The 23,978-nt window shown below is 39.2% G+C and overlaps 2 protein-coding genes across 9 annotated transcripts in view; one reads left to right on the top strand and one right to left on the bottom strand.

Annotated features, from left to right (window-relative positions):
• SIAE (sialic acid acetylesterase) overlaps nucleotides 1–351 on the bottom strand; it is a 127,356-nt gene extending 127,005 nt beyond the window's left edge. For all 8 annotated transcript variants that reach the window (XM_081799227.1, XM_081799226.1, XM_081799225.1 and 5 more), the window contains exon 1: nucleotides 221–351. In XM_081799227.1, coding sequence (XP_081655353.1) covers nucleotides 221–287 — 67 coding nt within the window. In that variant the 5' untranslated portion in view covers nucleotides 288–351. The remainder of the gene's footprint in view (nucleotides 1–220) is intronic.
• Nucleotides 352–390: 39 nt separating this feature from the next.
• On the top strand, nucleotides 391–12,528 carry SPA17 (sperm autoantigenic protein 17). The gene is made up of 5 exons (XM_081799230.1): nucleotides 391–563; nucleotides 1,702–1,882; nucleotides 7,167–7,237; nucleotides 9,070–9,156; nucleotides 12,189–12,528. The coding sequence occupies exons 2-5, from the start codon at nucleotides 1,729–1,731 to the stop codon at nucleotides 12,327–12,329; spliced, it is 453 nt and encodes a 150-aa protein (XP_081655356.1). The 5' UTR covers nucleotides 391–563; nucleotides 1,702–1,728; the 3' UTR covers nucleotides 12,330–12,528.
• The last annotated feature ends 11,450 nt before the right edge of the window (nucleotides 12,529–23,978 follow it).

Here is a 23,978-nt window from a genome sequence, read left to right as displayed (position 1 = left end):
ACCCAATCTCCCTCTGCGCCACACCGGGCATCAGGACGACGGTGCAAGGGCGTGGAGGAAGCGCACCGGCCGGAACTCCCGCCCAGCAGACCCCTGCGGCCTAGGCCCGGGTCAGGAGGCCGGCTCCGGGGCCGCGGTTCGCGCGTCCGGCAGAGGACGCGGGATCTCGGAGCCCGCGCAGGCTGACCGGCAGGGCCTGGGCCGAGCCGGGCCGCCTCACCTGCACTTGTGCCGGCCGGCAGGATTAAAGGCAGGACCAGCCCACACACAAATCCCGGTACTACCATGTTGGCGAGGATCCGACACCCGGGTGCGGAACTCCGGGCGCGGACTCCAGGCGGGGCCGGGGTCGTGGGCGGGGCCTGCGCGGGGCGGGGAGGCCTGGCTCCACCCCTCCCAAGCCGTTCGGTCGCGAAGACGGTCCGTGGCCGCCGGGCGAGGCCGTGCCTCCCCCTTCCCGGCCGCCGTAGTTGAATTAAAAAAAAACAAAAACAAAAAACGGTTACCCAGCAACGAGAAATAACAACTGGAACCATCTGCACCAGCTCTGAGAGAACGAAGAGGTGAGGCGGTTTACCCCACTTCCTCTCCAGATCCGAGACCTCGCCTTTTTCCTTTGCCTCTCGCATTCTCTCAGGATCCCAGACACATTCCGGGATCGCGAGGGCAGATTGGGCGCCAAGGCAGCCCATTCTGCGGGAGAGTCTGAAATCCCAGATCCTCGACGTCCCGCCGCCCGATAGACCGGTGCTCCCCCTCCAACCGCCCTCCACTCCCCTGACTGGTTCAGGGTGTTACCTGTCCTTCTCACAACCCTAGAATGACTCAATGCCTCATCTCCTGTTCCCTCAAAAACAGAAAAACATCCTCCACACATTGGGCCTCATTAAACCATCTAGTCCCTCACCTAGACCCCTCCCACGGCTTGTGGACTTGTCAAAAAATTGACACCTTCACAAAAAGGCCAGGTCCCTGAGTGTCGTTGCCACACTCAGCAGCTCAACCCGCTGCTTGGCAGCTATCCTTAATCCAGTCCTTGTATTCCAAGACAGGAAGATAAGACCTGGTCAAGACAAAACCAGAAAACACAAGAATCCCAAAATCTTGGACGCTAGGACTGCAAAATCATGACCTTGCCTCCGCCCCCCTCTAACCCTGCTGCCCCTTTCAGAGTATGTAAGTGCTTCGGAGCTTTGTAGGTCATGCTCCCGAAGTGGAAGCAAAGGGCAAGACTAAGTGTTAAACTTCTTCATTCAACAAATTAGAGTAATTTCTAGAACCAAGATTAGTTCTTAATTCAGTTTTTTTTTAATTTTAGACCCCAAACAGTGTCTTCTCAGCGATTTATGATGAATTTTTAACAATGCTTCTCTCTGAGTTCCTGTGGGATAGCAGAAATTACCCTCACCTTTTAAAGGCAAGAGGGAAAGAGAGAAAAAGTACTTAGTGTTATAGTGAAAAATCTGTGATTTTTGTAATTTAAAAAAAATGACTTGGCCTAGTAAATGAGTCTGTATTTGTAAGATTCTAATTAATAATGGAGAGTTCAAAACTCGAAGAAATGATGGATTGGGGTTGTGTTCAGGGGAAAGAATTGAAGTCCAGAAAATTTGGGGCTCAGGAATACTTTGTTGTCATCATTGTGATTATATAAATAAAATCAGACAAATTTAAAGACAGTACTCTCTAATGCATCTCTAGGTACAACAGGCAGTTCCTTACAAGGAGATGTCGATTCCATTCTCCAACACCCACTACCGAATTCCACAAGGATTTGGGAATCTTCTTGAAGGGCTGACACGCGAGATTCTGAGGGAGCAACCAGAAAATATACCAGCTTTTGCAGCAGCATATTTTGAAAATCTTCTAGAGAAACGAGAGAGTAAGCTTTTTTAAAATAGGCATTTTTTTTTTTAAGTAAGAGAATAAGCATTTGGTTATGGTGAAACTGGCTTAAGACCATCCTCATTCCATAGAAAGTCTTTATGAGGCAGGTAGCTTCAAGTAACAGTTCTTGCTATTGAAAACATGTGCCTTTATGACAGGTTCTCTTAAATCACGTTATTTCACATTATTGAAGATTACCAGTTGATTACACAGACCTTCTTCATTGTATACTTCATGGACACACTGGGTGGAAGGAAACCTCAAGAGATCATCCAGTCTAACTCTCCATTTTCCAACAGGCTGTTCCAATGCATGCCAGGCAGTTGACTGTCTAGTCCTCCTGGGAGGAGAGTTTGTGGTTTTCTTTACATGGTGACTCTTCTTTCTTGAAAGTATTATAAGTGTTGTAAAAAATAATTCTATGCTCCTTAGATTAAATAGATTAGTATTTGCTGGGGTATGTGAAACTAGTCTGCAAAAAGTCACAGAGAAACACTGCTTTTAAAGTGAAATTCCAGGGGTGCCTGGGTGGCTCAGCCAGTTAAGCATCTGACTCTTGATTTTGGCTCAGGTCTTGGTCTTGGGGTCATGAACTCAAGCCCCACACTGGGCTCCACACCGGGTGTGGAGCCTACTTAAAAAATAAAAAATGAAATTCCAGCTTGAGAAGGTAATTTATATCTTTTCTCTATTCTCCCAAGGTCCCATCCTGCCCAGATTCATACTAACAGTGACTCTTTGGCTGAGAGCCAAAGTAGTTTCTTCACTTCCAGAAATAAAATGTCCAAATTCCCAGCCTTGAAGGTTCATAACTATCAAGACCTGATCCAGTAGTCAAAATGGGAATTATTACAGCTATACATTTCTATTTAAAAACCCCTTCTTGACTAGAACAACCATTTTGTATAAACTGTTTCCATCATTCCAACAAAGTGGTAAAGGTGACTAGAAGTAACTACAAGTAAGTAAGCATTTGATTTCAAATCATTTTCCAGAAGAAGGAAACCTCCCACAGGTTTGAAATGAAGCAACCCCCATACACACTGCACAGCTCCACCATCTTGTCTTCTTTGCTCAACCCTGGCAGAGCTCAGAATCTCTGCCAATTTCCTGAATGTTGCTGGTCTTTTCCATATCCAGTCAGTGTGAATATTTGTTGCACAATTTGAAACTTATGTGCCACTAAAAAGCTATTAAGAGAAATCTTTTAGGGTAAGAAGTGAATTATAATGAACATTAATTTAATTTTGTTATTATAACATTAATTTTACAAATTCATGAGTAAAAGGTCTTTAGTCATTTATTTAATTTTAGATCTCAGAAATGTCCCATTACAAAAACGTTTGAGTCATTGTTAGTGGATCATGATAATTAAAGAAATTGGTGATTCAGATTAATGGTCTCAGAATACTAGTCTCTAACTATTAAAAACTAGACAAAACTATTTGAAAAACTTTGAAGCACCATACCCATTTCCACTCATGCAAACCAAAGGCGAATTATCCAACTGATACAAGTATCACAATGTAGTCTCTAAAAGGGAAGAAAAAAGTCCTCTAGCCCTGTCTCTCACACAATGCAAGAACTCCCTGGCCAGCATTCTTCATAGGTAATTATTAGTCCTAATTTTGATTTTTCTGACAGAAAACGTGTTAGCATTTGATTTAAGTAGTATCTGAAATCACTAGGGAAAAGGTAGACTTTTTATTAAATGATGTTGAGATAAAGATAGAAAAAGATAAAATTGGATCTTTTCCTTACATCATACACCAGGGTAAGTTCCAAACTGACTGAAGATTTAAATTATTTTTTTCATGAAACCATACAAATACTAGATGGAAACATGGGTGAATTTCTCTGTAATATAAAAGAGGAAAAAATTTTGCTAGCCAAGTAGCTATATTTACTTATTCAAAAGCAATTAGGGAAAAAGACTGATAAGATTGACTACGTAAAAGTAAACTTTTACATGACAAAATCACCATAAGAAAAATGAAACTACAAATGACAAACTGAGGAAAAATATTTGTAATTTATATCACAATGGGTTAATAAACATAATAACTAAAGGCTTGTAAAAATACTGAAGAAAAAACTAATAACCTTATAGAAAACAATGGTCAAGAGATACGAGCAAAACACACAAAAAATGCAAATGGCCCTTAACATATGAGAACATACTAAAATTAACCCATAACAACAGAAGCCCAAATCAAAACTACAGTGAGGACCACTACCCACCCCCACCCCCCATCAGACTGGCAAAAAGCCAAAAGTTTGCCAATTTATTCCAACAAGGCTAGAGAGGAAATAACAGTCATATACATTGCTGGAGGAGACACAAAATGATAATAACACCAAGGAAGAGAATTTGACATAGAAATTCAACTTCTACCCTTTTCATTTCTTCATTATTCGAGGAAACAATCCAAATATCCGTCATAGGGGATTTGTTGAATAAACTAGAGGACATCCACACAGTGGAATTATATACAACTGTAAAACAAACGAACAAAACCAGAATGAGGAAGATCTCTATATGTTGCTATGGAGTGATCTTCAGGATATATTGGGTGAAAAAAGTAAGGTAGGAAAAAAGTATGTTTAGGGGCGCCTGGGTGGCTCAGTGGGTTAAGCATCTACCTTCAGCTCAGGTCATGATCACGGAGTCCCGGGATCAAGCCCTGCATCAGGCTCCCTGCTCAGTGGAGAGCCTGTTTCTCCCTCTGCCATTCACCCCACTCATGCGCGCGCTCCCGCGCTCTCTGTCTCTCTCTCTCGCTCACTCTCTCTTTCAAATAAATAAAATCTTTAACAAAAAGAAAAAAAGTATGCTTAGTATGCTACCAATTATCTAACAAAGGGGTGTGAATACGAATATATAGGTATTCATTTATATTTTTAAATGGAAAAATAAGTCTTTTAAAAATTTACATTTACATCTGAAGGAGAAGTAACAGAGTGGAGGGAACAGGACAGAAGCTAGACTTCTCTGAATATATCTTGAATTCAAAATCATAAATGTTTAACATAGTTTAAAGTGGAAATAAATTTTAAAATTGTTAAGCAAGCTCTAAAGTTTAGAAGCAAAGTGAAACAAACGTAGCTAGTATTGAATGGGTAGACATAACCACACAGAAAAGAATTATTTCAAGTGACTTTATAACACAGTAATTTGACTGTACATCCCTAGTGGATATAGCCTAAAGACAAAATGAAGTTAAAAAGTCTTGAATTGTTTTCAGTAATCATTGTTAATAATATCATAGTATAATTATAATTATAGTATAATTATAGTTTTTATACACTGTAGGACATAGCAAATAAGTCACTATCCTACTATTATTAGGAATAAGATTTTTAGCATAAGAAAAATTACAAACAGATATAAAAATGAAGGAAGTTAATAAAATCCTGTAATCCTAAATTTGAACAGAAAAATATCAGTGTGACCTCAATATATTTTCTCTTTAAAAATAAAAAAAAAATGTTTTCTAACTCTATGCATATTTTAAAAGGCCACAAAGCAATGACCCAGTACCAGTGAGCACCTAGCCTCTAGACTGTGGCCTCTAGCTACCATTTCCCAGGAACCAAGGCTTCTTAGAGAACTACCTAATTCTGTGAATTGGTCAGGAAATATGCAAGTTAAGCCTGAACATCTTACCATACCAGAAAATAAGGAAACTATAAAAGATTACTAGAGCTGTTTCCAAAGGACTAAGGAGCATCTGAACACCTGAATGAGCTCCTAATGGCCAATTTTGGACAATTAGAGCATCGAGAAGAATAATAAATGTAATGGATTGAAGTTGATCCAATTTCTTAAATATTCATTTGTTCATAATGATCAAAACAAACAAACAAATAAAACCTCCTTAAGAGGATCCTAAGGAACCAACTGATTATTCTGTAAACTGGTCAATAAAGGGAAAGAATCAAACCTTTAACCTGCCTTTTCTGTACGAACTGTATGTCAGGGTAACCAATAGTTGATATGGGTAAGTTTTTCTTTACTGATTATTCCAGAAATAAAGAAGTACTGATCAAATAAGAACATTGCCATTTTGCAACCCCTAAAGAAGTGATCTAAGCAGTCATCATCAATGGGCCCTTAAAGATTATAAAAAGAGAGACAACCAGATATTATGTATATCCTGACAATTACACTGAACTTTCTATAAAGTATGCTTGCCAAATAAATAAATAAATAAATAAATCCTGAATCAGCTACAGGAAATTCAAAAGCAAAGGAACTTGTTAAAAGTCCTCACGGGAATGGAATCAGAAATATCTAAACTGTGGAAAACTCCAAAGGAAAAATGATCCAATTTCCTCAACAAAAACATTGCAAGGAAAAAATGTGGGCTGGGAGATAGGTGAAAATCTCTTTCAATTAAAAGAGATGGAAAAGGCTGTGTGTGCCCACTGTTTGGGTTTTGATTTGAACAAATCAACAGTAAAAAAAAAAATAAGCAAAGAATATATTAGACAATAGAGGAAATTTGGATAGCTGATATTAAGGCATTATTGTTAGTATTTTTAGATGTGATAATGGTATTGTGGCTTTATATCTTAGAGATACACACTAAAATAACTATTTGTAGATAAAACAATAGGGTGCCTAGAACTGGCTTGAAAATAATCAGAAGAAAGTGTGGGTAATTGAGTGAAGCTACAGATAAAATAAGATAAATCATGAGTTTATAATTATTGAATCTGAGTAGTGTGCACATGAGAATTTGTTATATTATTCTCTCTACTTTCTAAGTTTGAAATTGTTTATAATGGAAAGTTAAAGAAAAATTCTGCTTAAATATAAATACTTCTGCCTGTCTATGTCTACTGACTACATAATATGCCTCATTTTTTAAAAACCTCTCCCATTCTTTACTTTTCCAAACTTCCTTGCTGTTTAGCATTTATACATTTTCCTGTGTTTACTGATACATGTTTATGAGTTTCTGTATTTATATTTAAGTATTGGCATTCGTTCTCTCTCTCTCTCCCATTTTATTATAAATTCTACGAAGGCAGCAATTATGTTTCTTTACTGCCTTTCTAAATATCCCCAAGGGCTCATCTAATGTTTAATTCATCATCATATATTCTGTGATCACTGCTTATGTTTACAGTGTTAGGCTATGTACATAATAAGATTTTCAGCTGGCAGTAAAGAACTTGTGGTTTGAAAAAGAAAACTTGTTTTGTGTTACTATTCTGGATTTACTTTAATGGACTCAAAATAAGTCTGAAATTATTATATTTTTATTATTTAGAAACCAACTTTGACCCAGCAGAATGGGGGACTAAGGTAGATGACCGCTTCTATAACAACCATGCATTCAAGGTATGGTCCCATGAAACTTGTGGATTTGGTTATTTTCTTCTCCCTATCTCCAAAACAGAGAATATTGCAATCTCCCCAGAATCATGAACATCATGAAAGGCATCACAAATATCTTATTAAACCTTTTTAATTATGCTGTTCTTTCTGACAAGAAATTTTTTTCTAAAGTATCTGAATCGTGGACAGATGCTTAGCTGAAATTGAAAGGTGATCAACAGGAAGAATGTACTTGAAAGTTACAGAATAATTACCCTCATTTATTCTTCAGATTGTATTGGGTATCCCAATGCTTAGCAATAGCAGATCCTCAATAAATATTTGTTGAATTAATGAATGGCATTTCATAAAACACCATTTATCTAGTTGTTTCATCATCATTGACATCTTACAAAAGCCTGATTAGAATTTAAATTCATAATGGTAGAGTTTTTTCTACAAAGCTAATCTGTTCAGAGACTGAACCTACCTTCTCTTTAGCAGCATTCTTAGAATCAGCCTTTTTCAGCCAAGGTTCGTCAAAATAATTAAGCCCTAAGCCAAAGGTGCTCATTGCATGTAAGGAATCAGTGTTCCTCCTTTGTTCCTAGAATGACTCTAATTATGTACCATCCTTGAGAGAACTGAGAGAATAGTCACTCAAATCATTCTGTGTTCTGTGGTCCAGAAGAGGAACACTGGCTGAGAAAGGCTGTGTGCGACCCTGCATCATTGGCATCCACTAACTGGGAACTTGATGGAAATTCTGTCTCAGGCCCTACTCCAGGTCTGCAAGTTGGAAGCTGAACTTTAAAAAGCTCCCCAAAGTAACTTGTAGGTACATTCAAGTCTGAGAAGCACTCTTCTAGACAACTGAGATAATACATTAGCCACAAAGTACCATCAGATATTAGAATTAAAAGGAATTAGCCAAGTTCAAGTTTTGATGGTGTTCCCCAGTAGATTTGGGGAATTTCCTGGGGAAATACCTGTCACTTATTCCATGAGTTCAAAAGTGAAGTTCCATCCATTTGTGCCTGCCAGATATGGGGGTGTTTAGTTTGTTTCCATCTAGTCTTTTAACAAGATTCTCTGTGTTCATGTTTTATTTCAATCAAAGGAATAATGTCAAAAAGTTTTAAATCTTTGTGTCACATAGCAATTTCAGGGTGGTTTGTTTTTGTTTTTTTTTTTTCAACTCTTCTGAATTCTAAAGGCTTTACTTAATTAGCTTATATGTCTTCAAATTTCTGTTTTATGGATTAAAGAAACTCTTCCCATAGGTTGTGAATTAGCAATGCCTCCATTTTGGTGGAAGATTTCAATAACCATGTCAAAATAGGCAGAGCTGATTTCCCTTTTTTACTTAAATGGTTCCCCAAAGCAGAACTCACCTCTTTGACATGGTTTTTAATCTACAGACTTCTTTAAAAAGTCAACTTGACCTCACACTACGGGACACAGTGGCATACATTTTGCTCTTTTTTTAAAAACTAACAGCACTTCTTTTTTATACTTTGTTCAAGATTCATTACAGCATCTTAACAACTTTTAGTATAAGACAATAGCTTGTTTTGCATATGAGATAATGTTGCACACATTCCAAAAACAAAAAATCAAACATTTTTCACCGATTCCTTGGTTATATTTGTTTATGCATATTCCCTTGTGAGTTTTCATTTATTTCTCTTTTTTTTCCAACCTACTTCCCTTTTTTTAAAAAAAAAAATCAGTGGGTATTTAATTCCTACTACTTCTCAATAACATACAGCAATATTTAATGACTTGAAGCAGTTTGATCCAAGACTTTACTGTTTTGGAATATTGCCTGTTTGGCCCTGTCACCCCTCTTCCAGGATCATGAATCACCTGAGAATTGTGAGTCTGAAAAAGAAAAGTCTCACACACCTGTGAAAGAGGATGAGACACCAGTCACAGCCTTAGTAAGTTATGTTTTCCATATACTATTAGATTCCTACAAGAATCATATCACTCAATTTAAAATTGTACTCCAAATATGAATCCAGTCTGTTATCCATATTGCTAAAATTATGATTTTGCTTTCTAGATAACTAGCATCATGATAAACTAACTGGTGGATCATTTTTAGCTATGCCTATCATAAAGGAAAACTCCTTCTTCCCCTTAAAAATAAAATCTTTTTTTCCAAGACTGTCAATGGGTGGGGAAATCTCCCCAAGGGGAAACATGGACAGAACTCACCGCCTCAGTCTTCATCCTTCAGATTCACTTTCCACTTTGAGGATTTTTCACTAATTGATGCTCTCACCACCACAGAGTGGCAAAGGTTCAGAGATAACAAAAGGAAACTCACTGAGAATCACATACCACCAAACAGAATGGCTTCACACAATGTGTCATATTCACCTTCCATGCACTGCTGTCTACAAAATGACTTCCTGCCTAGCAGCCTACATCTAAGCAATAAAGACCTGAGTAGGGTCCACCTTCAAAGATACCTACTTTCAGTAGTGTGCTAGATCCAGCTCTCAAGAGACAATTGTGCACATCTCTATACAACCCAAGATCAATAATGTCTGCTTGGTAGCTTGAAATCAGCCATGGTAGGAGTATGAAGATCATGGCCAATACTGCAAATCAGACTTTTTTTCTAGGGAGTCTATATATAAACATTTACCAGCATATCACTATCAATATTCTTCACAGACCAGACTCAAGCCTAATGAGAAAGAACTCACTCTCGACAGTGCTGAAGGCCAAACTTATGAGTTCCTTTTCATGTTTTAATGTCCCAGTTAGTCACCCATTAATTGACACCCAAAGCAGGTATCCCCTTCAAGGAATACCTTACCTCCTACCCAGTTGAGGGCATAACTTCTCCCTACACTATACCTTTACAAATTATTCCAGAATTATATCCATACAACCTAATCGGCCTAACATTGCCATAAGATGCAGTGGGAGGTCAGGGAAGAAAAGGAGTCATTTCCTTACATCTTTAGTAGTTGCCCTTACTCAGCTTTTCATGACTTTGAGTTGAGATCTCACTGATTTCCAACTTCATTATAATTCATTTGCCCATACTGGGGCATCATCTCAGAGGGTTTAATACCATTCTGTTTGCATTGAGAAGTTTGAAAGCTAGATTTGCCTCATTGTTTTTTTAATGGGGTGAAGGGTGTAAACAATCCAAAGGTCCATCAACAGGAGACCGAGTAGATAAATCAAGTACAAATCATTAGTACAATGTAATACAATGGTGTCATAAAAGAAGAAGAATAGGCAGAGTTACATACTGAATAATAATAGAAAAGAGAACCAAGATACATAGTTACCAAGGAAAAAGTAGTTGGGAACATTATAATTAGTATGATCTCATTTTTAAAATAAAAAGCCATGTATATACCCATAAGAATACTTTTTATACAGAGAAATTTTGGAAAGTTATATATACTCAATCCATAATAATGCTTACATCTTAGGAGTAGATTTGGAAAGGGGGAGAAAACTTTCACTACGAGTAGCATTTAAGTTTTCATTTTTTAAATTTTTTTTTAAGATTTTATTTATTTATTTGACAGAGAGAGAGTACAAGCAGGGGGAGTGGCAGGGAGAGAGAGAAGCAGGTTCCTGCTGAGCAGAGAGCCCGACATGGGGCTGGATCCCAGGACCCTGGGATCATAACCTGAGCCGAAGGCAGATGCTTAATGGACTGAGCCACCCAGGCGCCCTGGCATTTAAGTTTTTAAATGTATATGTATCACGGTTATAATTTAAAATGATATATCAGAAACTATATATCGGTACATCTGGGTGGCTCAGTCGGTTAAGCATCTGCCTTTGGCTCAGGTCATGATCCCAGGGCCCTGGGATGGAGTCCTGCCTCGGGCTCCTTGCTCAGCGGGGAGTCTGCTTCTCCCTCTGCCTGCCGCTCCCCTTGCTTGTGCTCGCTTGCTCTTTGTCTCTGACAAATAAATAAATGAAATCTTTAAAAAAAAAAAAAAATATGTACCGGGACACCTCGGTTAAGCGTCTGCCTTCAGCTCGGGTCATGATCCCAGGACCCTGGGATCGAGCCCCCCATCAGGCTCCCTGCTCAGTGGGGAACCTGCTTCTCCTCTTCCTCTGCCGCTCCCCCTGCTTGTGCTCTCTCTCTCTGACAAATAAATAAATAAAATCTTAAAAAAAAAGAAACTATCTATTGAGTTAGACACTTAAGATCTGTGTGTTTCATTGTCTGTAATTTAGATAAACTATACCTAAATTTTATTTTTTTGAAATATTTTTATTTATTTATTCATTTGAGAGAGAGGGCAGGGGGAAGAGCAGAGAGACAGAGATAAGCAGACTCCTTGGTGAGCATGAAACCCAATGCAGGGCTCGATCCCAGGACCCTGAGATCATGACCTGAACCGAAATCAAGACCAGATCCTCAAGGGACTGAGCAACCCAGGCACCCCTCTACCTAGATTAAAAAAAAAAAAAAAAAACTATATACGGAAGTTCAGCCAACCACCCTAAAACTGACATTTTTGGACTAAAAGGATTTCTCCTTGGCAGTCCACTTTACATGTATGATTCTGATGAGTTAATCATTGAAAAATTAAGAAATTAATTTCATGTAATCATGATTATTTTGAAACAGCACATTTACTATTCTTGACATTTTTATATGCTTCAAGGATTCTTACTTATTTTCCCAAAAAAAAATGTCATTGCTCAGGAAACTGTTAAATAGGAGCTATTTTGAGGGGGGAAGTTGGCACTGATCATTTATTGCAGAGACATATTAAAGAATGAGAAAACAAAATGCCTGCTATTTTGGCACTCACCGTTTGGAACATACACAACGTGACAGTATATAAAATTCCCTTAGGAAGCAACAGATCTCGATTGTTACGTCCCTATATTGATTAAATTTATGCAGTTATTTTTATGGCATCAAAATATTGGATATTTAAGAAGTCTCTTAATTTTTCTCCTTTCCATGAAGGAACCTTCTGAAGAAGAAAAAGCAAAAGAGGAGAACGCTGCTCTCAAAATCCAAGCAGTCTTCCGGGGACACTTAGCCAGAGAGGAGGTGAAGAAAATGAAATCGGGTGAAGCTCAAGAGAAAAGAGAAGAAAATAAATGAGAAGACTGGTTTTACTCCCCCGCTCCCCAGAAAAAACATGAAAAAATCATCCAGATCCATCAACCTCGTTGTGATTATTGTTTTTTTTTCTTAGTAAGGGAGATTTGATGTAGTGAAATAACATTTGTTGCTGTTGTGAAAATCTGTCATGAGCATTTGTTTAATAAACATGCCATTGAACACATGCCTCTTAAAGATTTCTCTGAGTTCATGAGTCTTATTTATACTTCTCCCAAGTCTCTGTATAAAGACCCCTGGATTTAAAGTTATAGAACTGACATATCTGAGTTTTCAGGACTCTCAGTGGTTATGTGGTCTAACCATTACCTAATGAATAAATCCTCTATCACATCCCTGAAAAATGGTCTTTCTGCTCCTGGTTCACTCCTGGTGATAGAGAATTTTACTGCCTTTCAAGCAAAGTCCATTTAATTTTTGAATAACTCAAATTATTGAAAAGATAAGCTGAATCCAAAATCTGCCTCCCTGTAAGTTTCATCCATATGTTTTCATTTGTCATGCAGGCATGCAGTCATTTATTGCAAAATGTATTGAGCCCAAAACATGTGCTGGGATTTAGTAGTGAATATCTGTTCCTACACCCATGCCGCAGACACTTTTTTATTATCTTGCTCTCCAGAACCACACAGAATAAGGCGAATACATATTTAAAAAAAAAAAAAAGCCATCATAGCATCATAAATACTCTCCCATAAATACTAAAACTTCCCCAGTTTTCCCCAATGCATGAATTGTAAATACCTGTGTCATAAACTCAGAGGCCTTATGGCTTTTTTTTTCCAGTGAATCATTCAAGCCCCCTTTTAGAAATTTCAGTCTCTCCTTTTTGAGACCTTCTCACCCTTGAATATCTAAGAAACTGTGAGGTTCATGTCTTAGACCCAAAGATGCAGTTCCCTTCCCAAAACAAAATAGAGAGGAGGTGGAGTCTTGTTTAACTAACACTGTTACCTTCTACTGCAACGATGCGGCATTGTGGTGACGTTCTGGCTGGTTCGGATTCCTGTCTGCACACATTGGGTGTCCGGAGCTTTGGTTCTAGGACTACACCTCTCTCGGTTCACAGTCACACAGCCATTTTTCCCCAGAGCTCAATAACATGCCTGGCTCTGTCTTGAGGAGTTTCTAAAACCAGCCCCATGTTATGCATAACAAGTGTACACCTGCAAACACTTAGATCCTTGTCTTAAGCTCAGACGTTCTCTTTCTGCAAAGCAGTTTTATTTCAGGTGTCCCATTTTCTCCCATCCCCATCCCTGAGCTTTTATCAGGTTCTACGCCAGAAGTTCACCCAAATGATCTTCTCAACTCAAATCAGATGACTCATGCCAACAATTTCAAGGTTGTGGCGTTCATTCTCCAATCTCCACTCACCTCCAAACAGCCATCCCCCCTTCCAAGGTCTGACTGCCACTAGAGAGCCGCATGCTAGCTAAACACAAATCCCTAATACCCACTCACCTCTTCCTCCTAGCCTGCATCCCCCTCTCCCAGGCTTAGAGAGAAAGAAAAAAAAAAGTAATCAACTGTCCTCCAGTATTCCAGCTGCTCATTCCCCTATTCCATTCAAAGCACCAGCCTCCCATCCATTTGCTCCTCAAACAAAGCCATCCTGCTTGCGGGATTATGAAGAGGTCCCAGAATTAATACAAAGACTTAGCTTCTCTGACCTGGAGAGAAGACGAGAAGAGAAAAAGGAGATTTCCCCCGCTAGTGAGTATATAGCAAGAAAAAAAGAAAAAAGACACCTGTCAACTTTTTAATAATTCTGTTCTATACATAAAGTGATTAACACCGTGCTTGCCACATATCAGTGTGCACACATGCACAAATCTAGTGGTGGTGACATTTTTGGTGAAGGAAAAAGAAAGAAAAGAGAAGAAAGTAGGGAGGAATGGATGTCATATCATAACAACACATATTAATAACACTTTACTATCACTTAACTGGTTTTCCTCTTATGTCCCTGCCTGATCCTTCTCAATCTCCTTTGCTGGTAACTTCAACTCCCCACGCATGAAACTCTAAAGTGCCCCCCAGCCATCTACAGACTAACTTCTCTCAGATGTGCAACTGTATACACTGGGTCTTTCTCCAACTCCAGACTTGGATATTCAATGGCCAGCTTAACATCCCTATAGATACCTGTAGGCAGCTCAAACTTAACGCATCCAGTACCATGTTATTGCTCCTGACAACCTCTCCTGATATTCAAGTCTTCAAGTCCCTCAGTTTTTCCCATCTCAGAAAATGACCATTCCAGTCTCCTGTTTGCTCAAGCCAAAAGCCTAGAATTCATCCTCAGCTCCTCTCTTTCTTTCGCACTCCATTTATAATATATCAGCTAAACCTGTGGGTTCTATCTTTAAATATACCCAGAATCTGACCACTTCTACTGTGACCACCCTGGTCCTAGTTCCCATCCTCTCTCTCGTGAATTATTGCCATTACCTCCTTATTGCTCAGTCATTACCACATTAATGCCGCATAACCCATCGCAAAGTCAGAGATTTAAAACAATTACTTTTTTCTTATGAGTCTGTGGATCAGTAGCACATTAGTTGAGATAGGCTGGACTCCAGGCTGGAGATTAGGTTCCGATCTGCTGTAAGCTGAAGGTTTGTGGGTTGCCTGGGGAAGATTTGCTTCAGGCTGTGAGCCCAGGGGTCGACTGTAGTACCTCTCTTTCATGTGTCCTATTCAGAGCCCATACTAAAAATGCCACCCAAGGTATGCTCTTCTCATGGTAGTCATAGAAGCACAAGCAGGAAAAGCCAACATAGAATATTTCAAGCTTTGGCCCATATCACTTCACCTGACATCCCATCGACCAAAGAAAATCACGTGACCAAGCCCAAAGTCAAGAGGTGAGAAAATATACTGCTCACCATGCAACCATAGCAAAGACCTCATATATGCACTACAGGGTAGTGAAGAATTATGAAGAACCAATAATTCAACCTACCAGAGTCTGCTCTCTTGGTTATAACTATTTGCATCCTTTTCAAATATATGCAAAATAATTCAGTCCTATCCCAAGACCTCTAAAAGATCCATCAAATCCTTGAAATCCTGGATCTATATTAGGTCCAGATATGGCTGTTCTTGAGCCTATGGATTAAAAGAGCAAGTATCTTCTTCTCATACACTCAACATGCAACAAATGATGGGCAAGGAAAATGTAACCACAAAAAAAATACTCTCATTCAAAAAATAAAACAATGGAGGGAAAGAGGAGTCACTGGTCCATAACAATTATGAAATCCCACTGAGTGAAGATTGTCAGATTCCTCTATTTGGGAAAAAGGAATAATGTTCCATGATTAGGCACAGGTTCTGCTCTCTAAGAATGACTTCCCAGTCTATTCACCATAACTCTTAGTTCGTCAGTCTAGAAAATTATTCTTTTTCCATCATCTTCCTTAGTCACTTGGAAAGGGCATTGGCAAATATGTCTTTCTTGGTGGATAAGTGGATTTCTCAACCTGATTCCTGCCTGTAGAAAATTGAGGACCCAAATTTCTGTTCACATCTTGCACATCTCTAGTCTCTTTTAGTTGTTGGTACTGTTTTTGCCAATAGACTTTTCTTAAAAACTTTTTGTGAGTTTTCTGTTTGACTCTAGTCAACTTCATGAGCCAAAAGCTGCGCCCATAATTTCTTTCAGGATATGCCTCCCCCTCTCTCTCTAGATTTAATTATATTAAAAGGAGTGAAGAATTGGAACCAATATTTCAATATACTAAAGCCTCATAACTGTCACAACTAGTCTCCCTACTTCCACCCTTTTCCATTTTCAATACCTTTCCCCCCAGCCAGAAGGTCCTATTATAGTTTAAGTCCTACCTTGTCACTCCTCTGCTTAAAATTTCCAATGACTTCTCATCTCACCCAGAGTAAAATCTAAAGTCTCCATAATGTTCTACAAAGTTCTATGCAGATCTTGCCACCTGTTACCTCTCTAACTCCTTTCCCTTATCAACTTTCCTCCATGTTTCTGAATACCATCTAGTGAATATGTCTGTTTACTGCCCACTTCCTCCTACTAAAATGTATGTTCCATGAGGATAGAGATTTGTTATTTTGTTCATTGCTTAGTGCCTCTATTACATGTGGCAGAAAAGAGTGAAATGTTTCTAGTGGCTCATACAGAAGCGGGAGGAGAAGGGAGAAGAGATATTTATCTTTTTCTATCAAATTAGCTCTGATTGGGTTATAAATCCATCCCTGAATAAATCACTGAGGGGAAAAGGATATGCTAATTGGCTCATACCTATCACCATCAGAACCCACTCCTGGGAGTAGAGGTCAGTTCTGCCCAAAAAACCTGGTTGAAATTCAGGGAAGTTTGAAGTCCCTTCTAGGAAATAGAGTAATATTGTCAGGAGGAAGGGAAAGTGGATGCTGGGCAGACAACCAACAAATAGCCACCACAATACTTTAATCACCACATGGCTTCACATTACACTGTGCTGTTTATTAAATTATTTGCCAAAACCGAACACTAGGGAAGTATCAAAAATGAAAGGAAAAACTCAAAACAGATGAGGGGCTAACAAACATGGAGGGATCTGAGTAGCCTGCTACAGAATTTGCAGTGGTAATGGTACTCCTTGGACTTATGCAATGAGGACAGGGGAATCCCCCAAAAAACGGGCTTTGGAGTCTAGGAGAACATGAAAAATCATGTAAGAGAGCAAGTTCTTAAACTGTTTTTAAAATATATGCAAAATTTTGTATTGTGGGAGGCTAAGTGTGAGAGTTTGTGACCCTTAGTTTTTCATAAAACATTCTTAAGAACACTGTACCTATAGAAAAGGAGTTTCTGTCAAGATCATCAGTCAGTCCTTTTTAATAAACATAAGACCAACATAATAATCTGGAGAGACGGGCTCTCTGTTGCATTGTGATATGGAGCTCAGTCAGTGTTTGTGAGTGAAAGATGAGCCCAAGATAAGAACCCTAATTGTTGCTGCCATTCTGTCTCTAAATATGACATCATCCACTTTTGTTGTTGGTCTTAGAGCAAACTCAACAGGGAGACTTCCCTAATTTCTCAATAAAAGTAACCCAGTAGTTTCTCTATACCTCAAGCTAACTTGAGTTTTCTAATATTTGGACACATTTCAGCAGGTATATTTTCTCCAAACTGGGTTTTATCCTATGAAATTATTCCCATGTTTTTTGTTTTATGGGAGAGAAGGGAGGTTATAAGAACCAAGTACTAATTTCCTACATGGAGCTCTCTTGGCCTGAGAGTATTTCTAAAGAGCAGGTTAAAATATAAGACTAGGACTTTAGCTCTTTGTTTTTCGTCTTATTTTCCCTCTCCCATCTGTAGTGAACATACAATGACCCATTTTGTATGAATTTATGATAGGGATAAACTTCTATCCAATTGGAAGAACTTTTTACAAATATAGCTATTGGGATTGGCAATCACTTATATCTGTGAAGCTCTCAGAAGAGAGTGGACATGAAAAATGGGATACTTCAGAATGTAAAAATACTTTTATGAATAAAATGTCCTTGGGAGCACGCAATCTCCATTGTATAGAGACAAAATGTAAAAACCTGCTGGATGGTGATGTTATTGTAACTAAAATCTCAAGAGCCACCACATTCATTACCAAACACCTTGGCACAGGAATGTCAGCACTCCAAAACCAAGAGGTCACCACAGGAAAGAATATACGATCCCAAGGGGGTCAGAGATCATGGAAAAGGTGCGAAAGTCTTCCACCATTCTATCCCTGAAGACACCTGTCTCAGAGGCTTCTGACCAAAAACTCAGGCATTTTATTCCATTGAAATTATATTATTAAGAAGCAGGGCTCAGTTTGATAAACCAGGCATGAAGCCAATTTTGGAGGCTGCCAGCAACGCTTGTTTTTGAAATCCTTGAGACAACTGAAAACATGCTTGCCTGGAGACGTAAGCAATTAGAAGGGAAACATGATCAGTGGCTGCAGTGCTAGCCCCACGATGAGTTTAGAGTCACCTGCTTTTAGATTGTTGGAGTCCTGTAGTGAAGGCTGTGGTGTGCTGCCCAGACCAGCCCCTCCCCCACCCCAGGTTTTCAGGACCAAAGGCTACTTCCGTTCGAGAAAATGCCTTCCTCATTAGGGAGGTGCTTCCCCCTAGGTCGCACCCGCCCTGGAGACAGCTTGCATCTAATGGTTACAGCGGTACACAGCATGGCCCCTTGCCTCAGAGTGAGACATCTGCGCAGGGCCAGCCCAGCTCTCAGCCATACGATTGGCTGAGACTCTGCTGCAACTTTAGCCCCGTTCAGTTTCTTCCTCCATCCCATCCTGCTTCCCTACCATCCTTACAGCTATTGTTCAATAAACCACTTCTGCTCAAGCTCTCAAAACCATCGGTCTCAGAAACCATTTCCAAGGAACCTGACCTATGATAGTTAACTTCAAAGTCTCTGACATAACTGCACATATATAAACTCTTTGCTTCCTCTAATGTCATCTGTATAAAAATTCAATGATGGGCATACTGGCTGATCGGGGGTTAATCTATAACAGAAAAATATGCATTTCTATTTCCTCTCTAAATGAATTATAATTACCAAAATTCCAAATAATAATACTATGTACTGAACTGTGTTTCCTCCAAAATTCATGTGTTGAGGCCCTAACCCTCAATGTGATTGTATTTGGATATGGGGCCTTTGGGAGATACTTAGGTTTAGATAAAGTAATGAGAGCAGGGTCTTCATGGTGAAATAGGTGCCCTAATAAGAAGAGACCTCAAATATCTCTCTCCCTCCCTCTCTCTGCCCCGCCCCCCCGCTTCTTTCCATTATAATGGAAGAGTTAATGGTGAGGGTTTAGGACTCATTGATTAATTATCAGGTATTATAATGGGAGAACATGGCAATGGTCACTTAACTGCCACTTTGAGCCTTGTATCAGATTTTGCTGGGGTGGCCATTTCTTGACTATCGCGTATCACCTCCACCTTCCCATTAGCACCTAGCTTTTCTCTTTGATTACTACACTTCATCAACACAGACCAAAAGTTGAACCAGCTCTAGAGGTAAGTCCAGATTGGCTTAAGCCAAATAATACCTTCTATCATTGTTTCAGACCAGGCATGTGATTTAGGCCCATCTAATTAGGTGAGAAGCTCTCAAATGGGGGTGATTTCACTCTCCAGGAGATTTTTGGCAATGTCTGGAGCCATTTTTGCTTGTCCCAATCCAGGATGGAGAGGAATCCAGAGATTCTTAACATCCTACAATGTTCAAGATAGACACCGCCCCAACAAAGAATTATCTAGCCCAAATGTCACCGAATTAGGCATAAAAATGTCCTGTAGCTGCAAGGGAGAACAAGCTTTAGAATAAAGCTGATCTGGTAGGAAGTAGATCAAAAAGACAGAAAGACACTACATCTGGTCAATGATCTACTCAATGACCTCCTGAAGTCCTAGTGCTTTCCACTTGTATGATCCTATTAATCCCCTTTGTTTTTTTTTTTAACTTTTTAGTAATCCCCTTTATTTCTAATAGTTTTCAGTTATAACTGATATTCTTCTAAACTCATCACTCCTGGGTAAAAGAATAGGAAGGAGAAATGCAGACATAAAGAAAAAGGAAAAAAGAGGGAAGAACACAAGATAGTGACTAAAGGGATCCGCAGCTAGAGCCAGATATGCAGAGAAAGACAACATCCTGCTGTCCACCAGTTAGGGCTTTTGACCCACCAGTTGGGATTTACTGGAATTAACATTGTAGAGGATGAAAATATATAAATCATGATCCTTTCCTCAAGGGAACATAGAGATTTATCAAAAAGTAAGACATACAAAGAATACAGGAAAGATAGAAAAAGGATTTTTAAAATGTAACACAAAAAGCACATACCATAAAAGAAACATCTGATAAATATGATCACATTAAAATTTAAACTTTCATATATCAAAAAACACCATAAGCAAAGTGAAAAACACAGCACAGAATGAGAGGAGATTTGCAATTCAAAATGCATAAAATTAACAAAGGGTTAGTATCCAGAATATAACTTCTACTCAGTATAAAAACTTTGCATGGGAATGGTACACTAAATTCATGATAGTGATTATTGTGGAGAATGGAAAAGAATAGGATTGAAGAAGGGGGCCAAAAGGATCTCAAGTATATGCATGTTTTATTTCTTTAAAAAAAAAAAAAACTTGGAGTAAGACAATGAATGAATACAAATAAGATAATTTAATAAAGCTCAGTGGTAGGAACATGCATGTTTTTTATATTAACCTCTATTCTTACCTGTATGTTTCAAATACATTTTACCAAAAAAGTTATGAATTCCTGCAAATCATTAAGAAAAAAAATTAGGGAAATGGGCAAATACATGAGCAGAAAAGGAAAGTCAGGTCCAGTCAACATATGGAAAAAAGATGTGCCTCCTCCCTAATAAGGGAAATGTAGATTTAACAATGGTGAGATACGATTTCTCATTCGGAGATTGGCAAAACTTAAAAGTAGATGATGTACAACCACTGGAACTCGTACTGCTCTTGGGAATGCATGCATGTTGGCACATTAGCAAATAAACTTGTTGACAATAAGCATACTTGCTAGTGTTTATGGAGGTTGGCATATAATACACCACGTTTCTCTGTTGCCAAAGGATCTCTTTTAAGCTCTGACAATAAGAGCCATTCAGGAGAGACTTAAAGGCTGGAGGAGGAGGAGGGCACATGCTCCTTTTTTTTTCTTTTTTTAAAGATTTTATTTATTTGAGAAAGAGTTAGAGAGTGCATGTGCGCACATGAGCAGGGGGAGGGGCAGACAGAGAGGGGGAAGCAGACTCCCCATTGAGTAGGAAGCCCAACCTGAGCTCACCCCAGAACCCTGAGATCATGACCTGAGCCAAAGGCAGATGCTTAACCGACAAAGCCACCCAGGCGCCCTAGCACGTGCTCCATTCTGTTTAACTTCTCCTTGGCTTCCTGTGCCTGTTGATACCATTCAAGGCTGCTGCCTCTTCACCCCATTGCGAAGGTTCAGAAGCAACCGAATCCAGCTTCCCAGGACTCATAGCTGGCCTTACCATGTGGCCTCAGAGAGGCCAGCTTCAGCCAAGTGTTCTTCCTCAGATGCCTGAGTTTCAGCTCTGGGAGGCCCTTCCACTAAGTTTCTAACTTTTAGTCATTCCGACTTCCTCTCTTTGTTTTGCAGGCCTAGGAGCGGTAGCTGCTTCCAGCAATTTCTACCTCCGTAACAGCTGAGTTTTCTATTCTAGCTTTTTAGGTAGCAATTCTTTATACCTGATTAACAATTCTTTATAGTAAATTCTATTAAATACGTGTAAATATATATATACATATATATATGTATATATAGTAAATTCTATTAAAATAAGTGTAGTGTTGTTTTTTTTTTTAAAGATTTTATGTATGTATTTGACAGAGAGAGACACAGCGAGAGAGGGAACACAAGCAGGGGGAGTGGGAGAGGGAGAAGCAGGCTTCCCGCAGAGGGGAGAACCCGATGCGGGGCTCGATCCCAGGACCCCGGGATCATGACCTGAGCCGAAGGCAGACGCCCAACGACTGAGCCACCCAGGCGCCCCAAGTGTAGTGGTTTTTATCCCCTGATTAGATCATGACTAATTCAGAAAGGAAGGAAAATATCAAATTTTTTTTCATTTAGAATGGTGGGTTGGAGACTTCTGGATTAAGATGGAAGACTGATGTATTACCCAGAAACTCCATTAAAGCAACAACAATGAATTTTTTTAATGAAAACGTAGTTAGTGCAATAGGAACTGAGACAAAATCAACAAGTTTTGGAAACTGGAAACCAGATTCAGCAGAACCGAAAGAGCCAAATCCCAAACCCAAAGTGAGGAAGGCTGAGAATGAAGACAATTTGTATGACAAAAATCATAAAAGGCACAGAAATAGGCAGTATCAGTTAAGTTAACACAGGATCCAGAGGTAAAAGGGAAAAGGCTAAATAAAACCAAAAGCTGTTTGAGAAGCAATTAGATCCCTAGGTTCATTTTCCCACTCCATGCCACTAGGAACCTGCCCCCACCCCCATTCTAGCAGAAACCTAGAGATTTACAGTCCAGAGAGCATAGAACAGCCTCCAGACTGGGAACTACCAGGCCCATTTGAGGACAGAAACACCATGCTCAAAGAAGGCTATAAGGTGACCAAGTGCATACTGAATTGTGAATCCAGAGACTTCCAGCCTTCTTTCCAAGTCACCCTCCGCCACCCCAGAAAACAGGTAGAAAGATCCTAACCTTCCACAGGAGATTGGAAGGTCCTTCTTTGAACAATCTGACCAAAATAATTGACATTAGGGGTTCTCAACAAATAGCCCAACAAATCACTCTGACACCCAAAGCCAACAAGACTACCTACATGATAGAGAGCATGATCCAGCCAGTTTTCCAGTTCCTCATTCTTGAATAAAACCATTCTTGATCAGCCAAGGATTATGAGACATAGACTGCAAAGCCTCTAACATAGAAACAGATTTTTTAATTAAATTAAATTAACTTTGTGAGATAGACTATACAGGGAGAAGAAATCTCAAAAAATACATATATCATTGATACTCTCAGGGAGGAAGATATTACATTCCATTTTTAAAAAGAAGAAGCATTCAGAAAATTTTAAAAAGATCTCTTAGAAATATCTAACTTGATAGTAGAATTTCAAAACTCAATGGAGTTTGGCAGTTCCTCAAAAACTTAAACATAGAATTGCCATATGACCCAGCAATTCCACTTCTAGGTACATACCCAAAAGAATTGAAAACATATGTTTACACCAAAACTTGTACATAAATGTCCATAGCAGCATTATTCATAGTAGCCCAACAGTGGAAACAACCCAAATGTCCATCAACCAATTGATGGGTAAACAAGAATTGTATATCCATACAATAGAATATTATTCTGCCATAAAAAGGAATGAAGTATTGGGGAGCCTGGGTGACTCAATCGGTTAAGTGTCTGAATCTTAATTTCAGCTCAGGTCATGATCTCAGGGGTTGTGGGATCAGCCCTGCTTCGGACTCTACGCTCAGGGGGCAATCTACCTGAGATTCTCTCCCTCTCCCTCTACCCCTTCTCTGCTCATTCTCTCTCTCTTTCTCTCTCTCTCTCTCAAGTAAATAAATAAATCCAAGGGAATGAAGTATTGTTACATACTACAACATGGATGAGCCTGAAAAAAAAAACTATGTTAAGTGAAAGAAGCCAGACACAAAGGGCCATATGTTGTATGATTCCATTTATATGAAATGTCCAGAATAGGTAAATCCATAAAAACAGAAAATAGGTGGGGCGCCTGGGTGGCTCAGTCGGTTAAGCGGCTGCCTTCGGCTCAGGTCATGATCCCAGGGTCCTGGGATTGAGCCCCGCATCAGGCTCCTTGCTCAGCAGGCAGCCTGCTTCTCCCTCTGCCTCTGCCTGCCGCTCCCCCTGCTTGTGCTCTCTCTCTCACTATCTCTCTCTCTGTGTCAAATAAAAATAAATAAAATCTTAAAAAAAAAAAACAGAAAATAGGTTAATGATTCCCAGGGGATGGGAATAAAAGGGAATTGGGATTAACTGCTAATAGGTACAGAGATGTTAGAAATGTCCAGAT

This window comes from Leptonychotes weddellii, chromosome 11, assembly GCF_054177405.1.
Source record: "Leptonychotes weddellii isolate Sample4059 chromosome 11, ASM5417740v2, whole genome shotgun sequence".
Classification (NCBI taxonomy): domain Eukaryota; kingdom Metazoa; phylum Chordata; class Mammalia; order Carnivora; family Phocidae; genus Leptonychotes; species Leptonychotes weddellii.
The sequence above is the reverse complement of the archived record's forward strand: the minus strand, read 5'-3'. Positions and strand labels throughout refer to the sequence as shown.

Excerpts from the sequence above, each read along its gene's own strand:
- SPA17 (XM_081799230.1), top strand. The coding sequence starts at position 1,729 with ATGTCGATTCCATTCTCCAACACCCACTACCGAATTCCACAAGGATTT. Across the intron at positions 1,883-7,166 it reads TCTTCTAGAGAAACGAGAGA|AAACCAACTTTGACCCAGCA; the intron begins GTAAGCTTTTTT and ends TTTATTATTTAG. Across the intron at positions 7,238-9,069 it reads ATAACAACCATGCATTCAAG|GATCATGAATCACCTGAGAA; the intron begins GTATGGTCCCAT and ends CCCCTCTTCCAG.